The following is a 12429-nucleotide window of genomic DNA, read 5'->3' as shown; positions in this document are numbered from 1 at the left end:
GCACAGAGCCAACTCTGTGAATTAAAATCAATAATCAGTGATAATTTCATATTTTTAGTTCAAGACAGGTTAACTAAAACTATCTTCAAGTGTGTGCAAAACTCAGGATGATGATGATGATGATGATGACGATGCCATTATCAATGAAAATACATGAGCCACTTACGTTTGGGAATGGTTTATATTCCAGATTAAGCTTTCTAAAAGCCATTCAAAACGCTTGTAGTCCATTCGTCTAATGCTTCATTAATTTCTTTCTCCCGTGCAATCAATTCAATTAAGTGACACCGTGCAGGTTTATCTTTCTTATTCTTCAGAAGTACCTCTTGTAAGTTTCGAATCTTGCAAGTTAACATAGTAACTGCAAAGAAAAAGTAATTCAAGTGACAAATATAAATCAATGCTTTATAATTACCTGAAACTACTTAATTTGAAAGCTAGACCAATCTAGAAATGAAAGTACCTACCTCAGGCATGCTAACCCAAAGGAAGTCCTGTATTTATTTCTTCTTATTCACTAGGTCATTACACTTATCTTATTGTACAGCAAACAAGTACAAGATGGAAGAGACTGCCAAATATGCTGATGACATTCAAGACATTCAACAAAATCAACTACTGGAAGACTATAACATTCTGGACAACCTGTTGACATCATCATCACTAAAACTTGGTTGGAAAGTTGATGAGGTAGATACTGGCTATCATGTACAGAAAATATTGGTTCATAATGAGACATTCCAAAGAGAAAAAAAATTGCAAAGTTTTCCCAATGATTCTTTAACATTTTGACAAAATGACTAAACTTTGGTTTTGGAGACAATGGACAGTATGTACTGAGCTTTTGATCAAGTAAAAAAAAATTCTGATTAGTAACTATAGTATAGACTACATCTCAGCACTGAATTATAATTCAGAGCTAACAATAATTCAATAAACCTATCCTACTCTGTTGTACTTCATGTTTATCATTCAGATTAGGAGACTAATAAAACATTATGTAACTGATAAATAACAAGGTTTCAGGAGTTGTGGGATTACTGTTATGACTCCAGTTGCCATAAACAGTCTGGATGTCAACATCCTACCACTGCCTTTATCTTACAGACAAAATAGCTGAAGTGCTTGTTTCTTTTTTCCAAACAATCATAACTATGAATCCACCATAACTGGAATCTATCTTATTTGAACACCTTCCATAAACTATAAAAATATATGGGGTAAACTTCTTGTACTGCTTTATACTATGTATCAAAGAACTGTTGCGTACCATTCGCCTCTGTTGAGATGCCCCATCATTATGTTGCCATATTTTAATGTATAATTAAAATGTACATGGCACTATTGCTGATGCCAATGCCCAAGTGTTTAAGAAAGGCTGTAACACTAAAGTGCCCCATGCACTTGGTTTTCTGACTTCTTGTGCTATTCATATTTAATGCATGTTTATGCTGGTTGAAATAACTGTTACTTTATTCCTGTTGTTCCCCATATTTTTTTTTTTTTCATATATAGTACTTTAACTTGTGCAAGGTTGTTTTTTGCAAGCCAATGGCCATTCAGACTTCTTTCATATGTTGAAACTCAGCCATCTTAGTGCCTTTCCCATGAGAAAGTTGGAAAATAACTCAGTGGCCTGTTTCTGCTTCTTCATTGTATTAATTAATATTCACCACCACCCATCTTAGCTATCTACAGCTGAAATGTTGCTTTGAAAGTGTTTTCAAGTTATTAGCTGTTGTAACCTCTTTAAAGAAATAACTTTTTCCACCATACAGAGTATCAAAAGTCTGGACACAATAACAGGCTCTATATTAAAACTAACTACACAGTGCTTAAACCTGGTTCATTAAGTTAGTCTAATGTCAACAAACGATTACCCTACTCTATCCTGGACCTGAATGAAGACCATGGTACTAAAATGATAATTTTCCATTTATAATTATATCTCATACTAACTGCAATTTGTGTAATGGGTAAAACTAACATGCATGAAACCAAAAAATAAATTTGGTTGCAAAAAAATAAAATTTCAGCAAGGAAAAGAATGGGAAAATTATTATAACTTCAAATACAGTATAAATGAAAATAAAAAATGATACTTTTAGATAGATTACAACTAAAAGTGGAAATGCTTGCACTGTCAATGAATCCTAAACGTGCAAGTTTGTTAAGAACTGAAACAGAATTAGTGCTGTTTGTACTATGAGCAACACAAGGAATGTGCATGTAATGGCTGACAGGTATTTCATGCACTGGAATTAAATATACATATTACATAAACTTAATTAACACAGTTCCAGCTATTCATGTTCTCTCAAATCTAAAGCAAGGACAAGTATTTCAACATTCTCCTATGCTTATTCTAAGTCTATAGAAGCATGGAAATATATTTCAAAATTCTCATATACTTAGTGTCTCAAGTTATGAAATTGAATATTAAATCTGATGAACCTGCAAGCCAGAATGTGAAATGATACTTGAAATTCTCAGTACTCACATAAGAAGATATGCTTTTCTGATCAGAGGAAGGAGAATTTTTAAGGAAACAGAATCTGCACTTGGTATAAATTCTTTCACTATTAGCTATGTGAACTGTAGCTAATATTGAGGAACTTTCACTTTATTGCTCTACAATTATCAGATAAAAAGTATAACAAAAAACAATAAATGAAATGTTTCAACATCAGATAATCATACAGTAGTATATAATTTTTCTGATGGTATATTTGGCCCCATTTCCTTACTTGTAGCTTCCATGGAACCAGTATCATATTTGTGTTTCTGTACCTTCCTCAACGCATCCAGTCGTCCAATTTTTCAGGGTTTCTTCACGTGTTGAGAGCTCCAGTGATAAGAAACGTTTTGTTTCTTCATCCAGTTCCTAAATAAAACGTGGAGGATAATTATACTTCTGAGCCATTAGATACTTGACAAAATCTACAGCAAAGGATATATGATCAGGGAAGCTGAAGTCAAAGTATACTCTACTTCTTTAGTCATATCAAAACATGGGGCATCAATCAACTCAAGCCATTGGTATGCAAAATATGTAATCAATGCAAGACATAACGATAATTATGTATTGAAAAACTGAACTATTTCCTTTCTGCGATACATTACGGGCTATAAATTGAAAAAGAAATAATACAAAATACGAAAAGTTTCCTAAAATCAGCTTAAAAATTTCCCTTATATACACATGTAAACCACAGTTTCACAAAAGGCTTGACTGGTAGCCCTAGTTACTTGTTAGTTATTTAAATTTGTAACAAGTCATGATAAGAGACAAATCAGTTTGAAATACTGTGCCCTGGGCAGAATGGCCATACAAAAGGAAACCTTTTTGTTTGTGATATGGGGTGGTTACACCTCTTACAAAACTCTATGGTTTGGCACCCCATTGAAATAAGGTCTTATATAATATCGTAAAAAGTTTTTGCAATAAGTCTTACATGTTCCCTAACAAAAAAAAATTAAAAAGCTTCATATAACTTAGATAAGCATAATATATGCACGGAAACTAGATACAACCACAGGCAATGATGCTAACGGTAAAAGAAACATAATTTTGTAATAAAGGAAATATTATTCTGTAACAAAAGCCAAAACACAAGAATCTGGAAGGTTTTCCTATCAAGTTTAACAAAACTAGTGATTATAAGTTTTTTTCTCAACTCCCTTCCTAGCACTGGCCCCCCCCTGAAGAAGGACAGTCATACCCCTACATATGAAAGTCCCTACGTACAAAAATTCAGGTTACGAAGGCAAAGACGTAGATTTTTTTTTTTTTTTTTTGCTTCTGTGTACGAAAATAATTCAGGTTTTGCGAAAGGGTGTGCTGTAAAGTCCGAGATTAGCCTGGGCCTCCACGAACAATTTTAAAACTGGCGCGCCGCCAACTCAGTAGACTCGCCACCATCCTCCCACTCTCCCCTTGGTTCCTGATGCTAGTTACCGCCATAAGATCCTGCTCTCCTGTTTTGGTCAGTATCTATCCCATCATGCATCTACGTAAGGGAGTTCCTCGACCTTTCCTTTCAGCAGCATTATCGTACAACAGTGAAATTCGTTCATTCATGTAGATTTGTTTCATTAACTTAAATTCGTGTTAGTGATTTCATAAAGTTTAGTGTTAATGTTTTCTGCCATTTTTTAATGTTTTCGTAAAGTTATGTGTTCATGTTTTCCTTGCCGTTTTTCTCCTCCTCTGTCGGTCACTTTCAGACATCGCCTCAATCAAAATTTAATGTTCCTTATTTTACTACACACATACATACAGTATTTTCGTTGTACCCCCCTTGTACACTAATACACTATTTATAAGTACAGTAACAGTTAGGTTAGATATTGAATGGTCCAAATTGTAATATTTCACTGTTTAATTGGTCCCAATTTTAAGCCTTTAAATTATAAAAATTTTACTGTGGGTGTGGTGTTTTTGTAGGGCTTGAAACAAAATTCCGGCAAAAAATTTACACGTAAAACGTAGTTCTGGATAAGAAAAATCAGTTACGAAGGACCCCCGCTTTGGAAACCGGATTGATTTTTTGGTAACCTGAGGCACTACTCTGTACAGGTCGGTCCCTCCCCCTCCCGGGGTTACGACGGTTCCGGCTTACGACGTTCTGAGGTTACGACGCTTTTTCTTAAATATTCAATGGAAATTCCGTCCTGGGTTACGACGCTTGTTCCGAGGTTACGACGCTGACGCTTCCGACGCTCCGAGTTAACGACGCTTTTAAAAAACGAAAAAACGCATGCTATGATAAAAATCCTTTATAGTTTAGCACAGTACATAATAAAAATATGTTTTTGGTTACATTACAACAAAAAATTTTGAGGTTTATGAATGATTTTTGACACTTTTTTTTTTTTCTTTTTGTATTTTTTGTTTTGAATTTTTTAGTGACGCCGCATATGCGGAACTAGTTTGTGGGCGAATGAATACACTAGCTTGGGATGCGCAGTTTAAAAAACAGTCCAAAAAGCGCAAATAAATAATGAAAAAAAATCATTGCTTGTTTCCAGTACATAATTAAAAAAACTAAGTTTCTGGTTAGATTACAACACAAATTCCAAGGTTAACGACGTGTTTGTTATGCTTTTTAACGATACCTCATATGCAGAACTAGTTTTGAGCGGAGGTGCATAAATTAATTAACGCTATTAAACTGTATGGTAAATTGACCGAACAACGACCTCGGACGGTCGAAGGACGCCAAGCGTAACAATACGAAAGGACGCCACTTCAATCGCGTGCCTGCCTGCATTTCACTAGGTTGTGTGCTAAAGACGTTGCTGAAATAAATTCCTTGCCATTTTCGCAAATTACAATGGCTCCTAAACGCCAAAGTACTTCCTCGATGATAGTTCATCCAAGAAGAGGAAGGTTCATCGATGGAGGCGGTCAAATATGACGTGATAAAGCGTTCGGAGAAGGGAGAAACTAACACCGAAAATAGGCCGTTCTTTAGGCTTGAGCACGGACCACGGTGGTAACCATTGTGAAGGACAAGGAACGTATTCTGAAGCATGTTAAGGATGCTGCACCGATGAAGTCAACGGTGATAAATGAGAAGCAACGTAGCCAGAGCATTGTTGAAATGGAGAAATTGCCTCATGATCTGGCTGGAGGACCAGAACCAGCGACGTGTTTCCGGTGGGGGTGAGCTTAAGTGTGATCCAGGAGAAGGCTAGAGCGCTGCATGAAGCAGTAGTGAAAAAGTTTGGCGAAGGCAGTGCTGGTGGTGAATTTTCCGCGAGTAGAGGTTGGTTTAACCGTTTTAAGGCTCGTGCAAATTTGCATAATGTGAAGCTGCAAGGTGAAGCTGCTAGTGCCTGATAGCGAAGCAGCAGAAAGTTTTCCAGGTGGTTTGGCTGAGATAATTAAAGGAGGTGGTTACACGGCTGACCAAGTCTTTAATGTGGATGAGTCTGGATTATTTTGGAAAAGAATGCCAAATCGAACGTACCTTTCCAAGGAGGAGAAGTCCAGCACCTGGCCATAAAGCTGGAAAGGAGCGACTGACTTTGCTGTTTGGGGCCAATGCCAAGTGGTGAATTTATGAAACTGAAGCCCTTGCTGGTGTATTTGGCCGAGAATCCCAGGGCTTTCAAGGGCATTTTCAAGAGTCAACCCCTGTGATTTGGAAAATCAAACAAGAAGGCTTGGGTACCTTAAATGGTCTTCGAAGATTGGTTTTTTCAAATGACCATTTCGTGCCAGCAGTGGGAGCGGGTCGTTTGAACTTTCGAAGGGTCCTGGCCCTTTTAAAGGGCCCCCCTCTTAGTCCTGGACAATGCCCCAACTGGTCACCCTTCAAACTTTGAGCGACAATGCATCTAATGTGAAGGTGGTGTACCTCCCACCCAATACCACATCGCTGATACAGCCAATGGACCAGGGAGTAATAGCTAATTTCAAGGCTTACTACCTTAGAAGGACCATACGTTTTGCTTGAGGGCCATAGAAGCTAACAAGGAGTTGTTACACTGAAGCAATTCTGGAAGGGCTACAAACATTTGCCTGATGCAGTGAAAAATATTGCAAGTGCTTGGGACGAGGTGAAGACGACCACTTTAAATGGGGCCTGGAAGAAACTGTGTCCACAGTTGTGCACAGTTTTGAAGGCTTTGACCAGGCAGAAGACGTCGAGACTGTGACGAGGAAGATCGTAGGGCTAAGCAAGAGGCTGAAACTAGATCTTGAACTGATGAGTAACAGAGGCTGCTGGCTTCCCATGGAGAGGAATTGTCTGCAGAGGACTTACTTGAACTTGAACAAACAAATGATTGAGGAAGAGGAGGGGCCGGCACCAGAGCCAAAACCCAGGTCATTAAACTGTTGAAAGGCTTGTCAGAGGGTTTTTTTTTACTCATCCCTGGAGAGAGCCTTGGCTTTTTCTTTTGAGGCAGAAGACCCTAACGGTTTCTAGGTTTGACAAAATCAAGAGAGGAATCATGGATTTGGTGACTTTCTACAAGGAGACCCTGAAGGAGAAGCAGACGAAGAGAAGTGTGCAGTCCAGGCTTGACACTTTCTTTCACAAGTCTCCAGTACCACCACCTCCCCACTCCTAGTCCTGGTAAGGAATTTCTGAAAAACTGTTTTTTTATTTTAAACTAATTATGTGTTTACATAGTGTACATATTAAAATGTGTTTAATTTTTTAATGTACAACTAAATGTAAGAGTAAATTGTAACTTCATTAATTTTCATCATTTGTAATTTTATTGCAGAAGTGGTGACAGTTTTCCAGATCCCCCCTGTACTACCTGTGACCAGTCCAGAATCTCCCTGTACTACCCTGTGACAGTTCCAGATCTCCCTGTACTACCTGTGACAGTTCCAGATCCCCCTGTACCTGGAACCCCTCTGTTATCCAGCCCGCCCACCTGTACGTGTACAATCAGGTAAGCAATTTCATTTTGTTCTCATTTTTCATGTTGGAAATTGTTTACACCCTACATACATACGTACACTGTAACTTACATAGTGGTACAATGTGTTTGATGTTGCATAACCTTATTATTTTTTTTTTTTTTCATTTCAGACCCCTTTGATAGTTACAGTGACCCAGATGACCCTGAGCCTTTCCATGGTTTTGATGCCTCGCCCTATACATCAGGTAAGGAATCCTAACAAATTTGTATAAAATGTTTTATAAATTGCTAATAGAAATTTTATTAAAAGTGTACATATGCTACAATTACATCCACCTTATAATATATTTATGTACCCTATCATTCTTTCCAGATCTAGATGTTCCCTCATCAGTTGATACGAGTATCACCTCTCCAGAGCCCAAATCAGTTGATACGAGTAGTATCACCCTCTCCCATTCCTCCAGGTAAAAAAGAATTCTTCATTTTTTTATTTTTTTTTTATGAACCATACCGTATACACACTACATATGTCAAACAGTAATAACATGTGCAGTAGTTACAGTAGTAGTAACTATCATTTTATATATTTTTTATCATTCCAGACTCCCAAGCACCTGCCCATCCCACTCCATAGCCAGCCACCCACTCTCATGTACCATATGGCCATCCCAGTAAGCAAGCCAACCACTAGAATTGGTAAGGACATTTTTTTTTTTTATTAATGTTTTATTATTACATATGTAATAACCATGTTATGTATGTAACACATACTATATAATCATATGTACTATTACATTATCATTCCAGACTGGCATGCACCTGTGACTTACATAAACCAGACCTCTACATAGCCTACATGTCTTCATTTTGCTGAAGGTAAGGAATTCTCAGTTGTGTTTAATGTTTGCCATACGTTACAATAAATTTTGTACACCTAAGTGGTTACATACTGTCCAACCCTTTAATATTAATTCTTCATTCCAGACTGCCATCATCCTAGCCTGTTATCTGTGATAAAGCACACTGAAGTTAGGTTTGGGAATGCATCCTTATCATGATGCTCTACACCTCCACCTCCATCTCCCCACAACCTAGGTAACAGCTTTGAGACTCACTAAAAGTTGGTAAGTTATGTAAGGAATTTCTAAATTAAGTTTTTAATTATAACATTACTACATGTTATATGTGATATTTTAACCACTGGTGGGTGGTGGCAAATAGTAAACTGTATGTTAACTTACTCTGCAATAGAGGACTTACTGACAAAATTATTTTTTGTACATTCCAGAGTCCCCTGAATGATGTAGCTATGGGGGGGCCACATAAGACTTTGTCCATCCAGGGTTACATTGAACGACCAACTTTAAACTAAAAGTAAGGAATTAATTAACATACATTAACTCTTTTAGTACTCTTGATATATCTACAGTAATTAAACATATTGCATTCACAACTTTCTGTAGTGTATATTTTGTACACTAATTTTGTTACTTTTTCCTTCCAGAACCACATTTTTCACACAACTCCAGGTTGTTACTAACAAATTACTACTACAAGTGTCATCAAGGGATAACTACAAGTAGAAGCACCATTTTTGGATGATGGAAAAAAAACCCTTCAGAAAAGGTATAACGTATCACATGTAACATGTAGTGTAACAAAGTATGAACAGTAAGGTTTTTTGCATACAGTAGTATTACATACGTACATAACCTTTTTTTTTTTTTACAGGAATTTTCCCAACCAACCCAAGTTTGATTATGTACATACATGTATAAAACCACTGGTAACCGTATGGTTTACTGTAGTGTAACTTGTACTAAACATACATAACATGACTTAACTTTGATACTTTTTTGGTACATTCCAGAAAACCCAGGACCCCCCTCCATGAAAAATTGCAAGGCTATGGGGGCCCCCCACATAAAACTTTGTCCAGGGTTACTACATAACATAAAGGTAAGGAATTATACCATAGTGTAGTAAAAACATACATTAAAAGTTAAAAGTTTTTTATATACGTACATACTAAAAAAAAAAAGTGAACCAAGATCTCTCACATGGGAATAAGTGATCAGGTCCCTCATGGAATTACGTACATACTGTCACTCTGCCCTGCTGAACAGGGGGTTGTAGACCAATCATTACTATGCATACCAGTTGATATTAAACCATGTATGGTGCATATTAACTGTATGTAACTTACTATGCATAGAGTACTTACTGACAAAAATTATTTTTTGTACATTCCAGAACCCCCTGAATGATGTAGGCTATGGGGCCACATAAGACTTTGTGCATCCAGGGTTACATAGCACGACAACTTTAAACTAAAGGTAAGGAATTAATTTAACATACATTAACTAAGTTTTATACATGGTTATATATGTGATATTAAACCACTGTATGGTGCATATTACTGTATGTAACTTACTATGCATAGAGTACTTACTGACATACTAATTATTTTTGTACATTCCAGAACCCCCTGAATGATGTAGGCTATGGGGCCACATAAGACTTTGTGCATCCAGGGTTACATAGCATGACAACTTTAAACTAAAAGTAAGGAATTAATTCACATACCATTAACTTTTTTACTCTTGATATAACTCAAAGTAAGGAATTATAAAACTAAAAGTAAGGAATTAATTAACATACATTAACTCTTTTACTCTTGATATCTATAATTTACATATTGCATTCAGGACTTTGTGTAGTATTTTGTACTAATTGTGTTGATACTTTTGTTACCTTCCAGAGCTACCAGACTGGGATTTTAGTGTACTCCAGGATCTACCAAAGGATTAGTGTACAGTGTATAATAGTGTTTAGTGGTATAATCTAACCTAAGGATTAAGTGTAGTACAGGTGGGCTTTATAGTGTCACACAAGAGTTTAATAAAGAATTATACCTTCAAGAACCATCCTTTGCCATTGAAATAACCACACTACACATCATGCAATATACTTGCATGTCACACAGGTAAGGCTCTCTCTAACTTTTCTTAGTTTAAGGCATATTTCAAGTGTCGTTCCGGCTTACGACGATTTTCGGCTTACGCCGCCCTCAAGAACGGAACCCCCGTCGTAACCCGGGGACTGCCTGTATTGGTACTTGCTGGTTTTTTATACATATGCTGTATTTATACTCAACATAAATATACGTATACATTAACATTAATAGAGTAAAGTATATGTTAAAAAATGCAAGGAGTTAAACCTTTGCTAGCTATCCAAAAGGCTCTCAAAACCATTTTCAGTAAACGGTTTAACCCAAGCAAAAAATATGATATTGTTAAGATACAATAAAGTTTTGTACATACTTACCTGGCAGATATATACTTAGCTATAGACTCCGTCGCTTCCGACAGAATTGCAAAACTCGCGGCAACACGCTCAGGTAGGGTCATGGTGATCTACCATTCCCGCCGCTGGGTGCGGGATCCGGAACCATTCCTGTTTTTCTAATCAGATTTTCTCTTCCACCTGTCTCTGAGGGGAGGCTGGGTGGGCCATTAATCGTATATATCTGCCAGGTAAGTATGTACAAAACTTTATTGTATCTTAACAACAGCTAGATACAAAAAATAATAACAGGAAACGACAAATGTTGTAGGATATAAAACCCTTGGTTCTTACCTCATGATTACTGTCTATGAGCCTGCATGCCTCGAGAGCCTCAGCGAGGTAGCGACCTATAACTGAATAGCCCTTCTGGATCATGTCAATGGGGGCTAGCCCGCTTACGCGACAGAGCCTATATGGATCGTGTCAATGGGGGCTGACCCCGCTTATATGACAGAGCCTGACCTGTATCATATCAATGGGGGCTAGCCCTCTTACATGACAGAGCTTTAGGTTTTATAAAAAATTACACAACGAGGAGAACTAAAGTCAATCCCGACCAACCTGACCATCTAAACAATGTTAGAGCTAGGAATTGAAAGGGGGGGGTAGGGGGGGCTATTCCTATATACCCCTCTTCCAATCAACCATAAAAACAAACACCACAAAGTTAAAAAAAAAAACTAAGCTAAACTAAGTAGGATTAACCTCAGCTCCTCTTCCCAGCACTGAATCCATGGATACGTAAGCTCCGAGTGAGAAGCACTTCTCATATGTAAACCTCACATCTTTTAAGTAATGAGAAGCGAATACCGAGTTACACCTCCAGTAAGTGGAAAACTCTTCTCAAAAGACCTGGAGAAAACCAAAAAAACCCACGTCCCCCCCCTTTGGTTGTGAAAAGCCATTGAAGGTTTTTTGCTTTATGGCCCCCCTCACTTCCATGCGCCTTCACTCTGAGGAGCTTAAGTGCTCTCGTCACCACAGGAGAGATGAGCCTCCTTAATTACGTCCCCCCTTTATGAAAAAAACGTTAGTGCGTTTTTTTCGAAATGGTCTTTTCGGATCCTTGACCGAGCACCATAGACTTTCTTCTGTACCTCCTAGTTGAGACTCCTTTGTAAATAAAACTTGAGGGCTCTGACAGGACATAAAGTCCTCTCCGGCTCTTCCCCTGTAATCGAAGAAAGCCCTTTCACTTCAGGGGGGGAAGCTTCTTGGCCATGGCTTTCAAGGGTTCTCATTCTTCCGCTAAGAAGAGAGGCTTGAAAGAGCAAATAGCGAGCTCTTCTTAAATCCAACTCTGCCTTCCAATGCTTGAAGCCCTCACTTACTTTTTACCCTTTTCGCTATCACTAGGGCGAACAGGAACAATGTACTTCCTCGTCAAGTCTCTAAAGGAAATCCTTTTTTATGAGGAAGGTACGAACCTTGTTTTTTCCCGGACATAAGGTATTGAAGGACCACATCCAAGTTCCAACTAGGGTTCTGCTTGGTCTGGCTTTTCGGGGTCTTGAAAGACCCCTAATAAGATCATGCAGATCCTTGTTCTCTGAAACATCCAAGCCTCTATGCCTGAAAAGAGAAGGGCCCAAGCTATTGCCCCGTTTCCCTGTTAATCCTTTTATCGTTGAAACGGCTAAATTACATTTTCTTCTTAGGTAAAGAAGAAAATCCGCGATTGTCAGTTAC

At 37.8% G+C, this 12429-nt stretch overlaps 1 protein-coding gene across 1 annotated transcript in view; it reads right to left on the bottom strand.

Annotated features, from left to right (window-relative positions):
* Nucleotides 1–240: 240 nt before the first annotated feature.
* Nucleotides 241–12429, bottom strand: part of LOC135224179 (uncharacterized) — a 39131-nt gene continuing 26942 nt past the window's right edge. Inside the window, exons 3-4 of the mRNA XM_064263049.1 lie at nt 2748–2883; nt 241–361 (exon numbers count right to left, since the gene is read on the bottom strand). Coding sequence (XP_064119119.1) covers nt 2771–2883 — 113 coding nt within the window. The 3' untranslated portion in view covers nt 241–361; nt 2748–2770. The remainder of the gene's footprint in view (nt 362–2747; nt 2884–12429) is intronic.

This window comes from Macrobrachium nipponense, chromosome 10 (assembly GCF_015104395.2).
Source record: "Macrobrachium nipponense isolate FS-2020 chromosome 10, ASM1510439v2, whole genome shotgun sequence".
NCBI lineage: Eukaryota > Metazoa > Arthropoda > Malacostraca > Decapoda > Palaemonidae > Macrobrachium > Macrobrachium nipponense.
The sequence above is the reverse complement of the archived record's forward strand: the minus strand, read 5'-3'. Positions and strand labels throughout refer to the sequence as shown.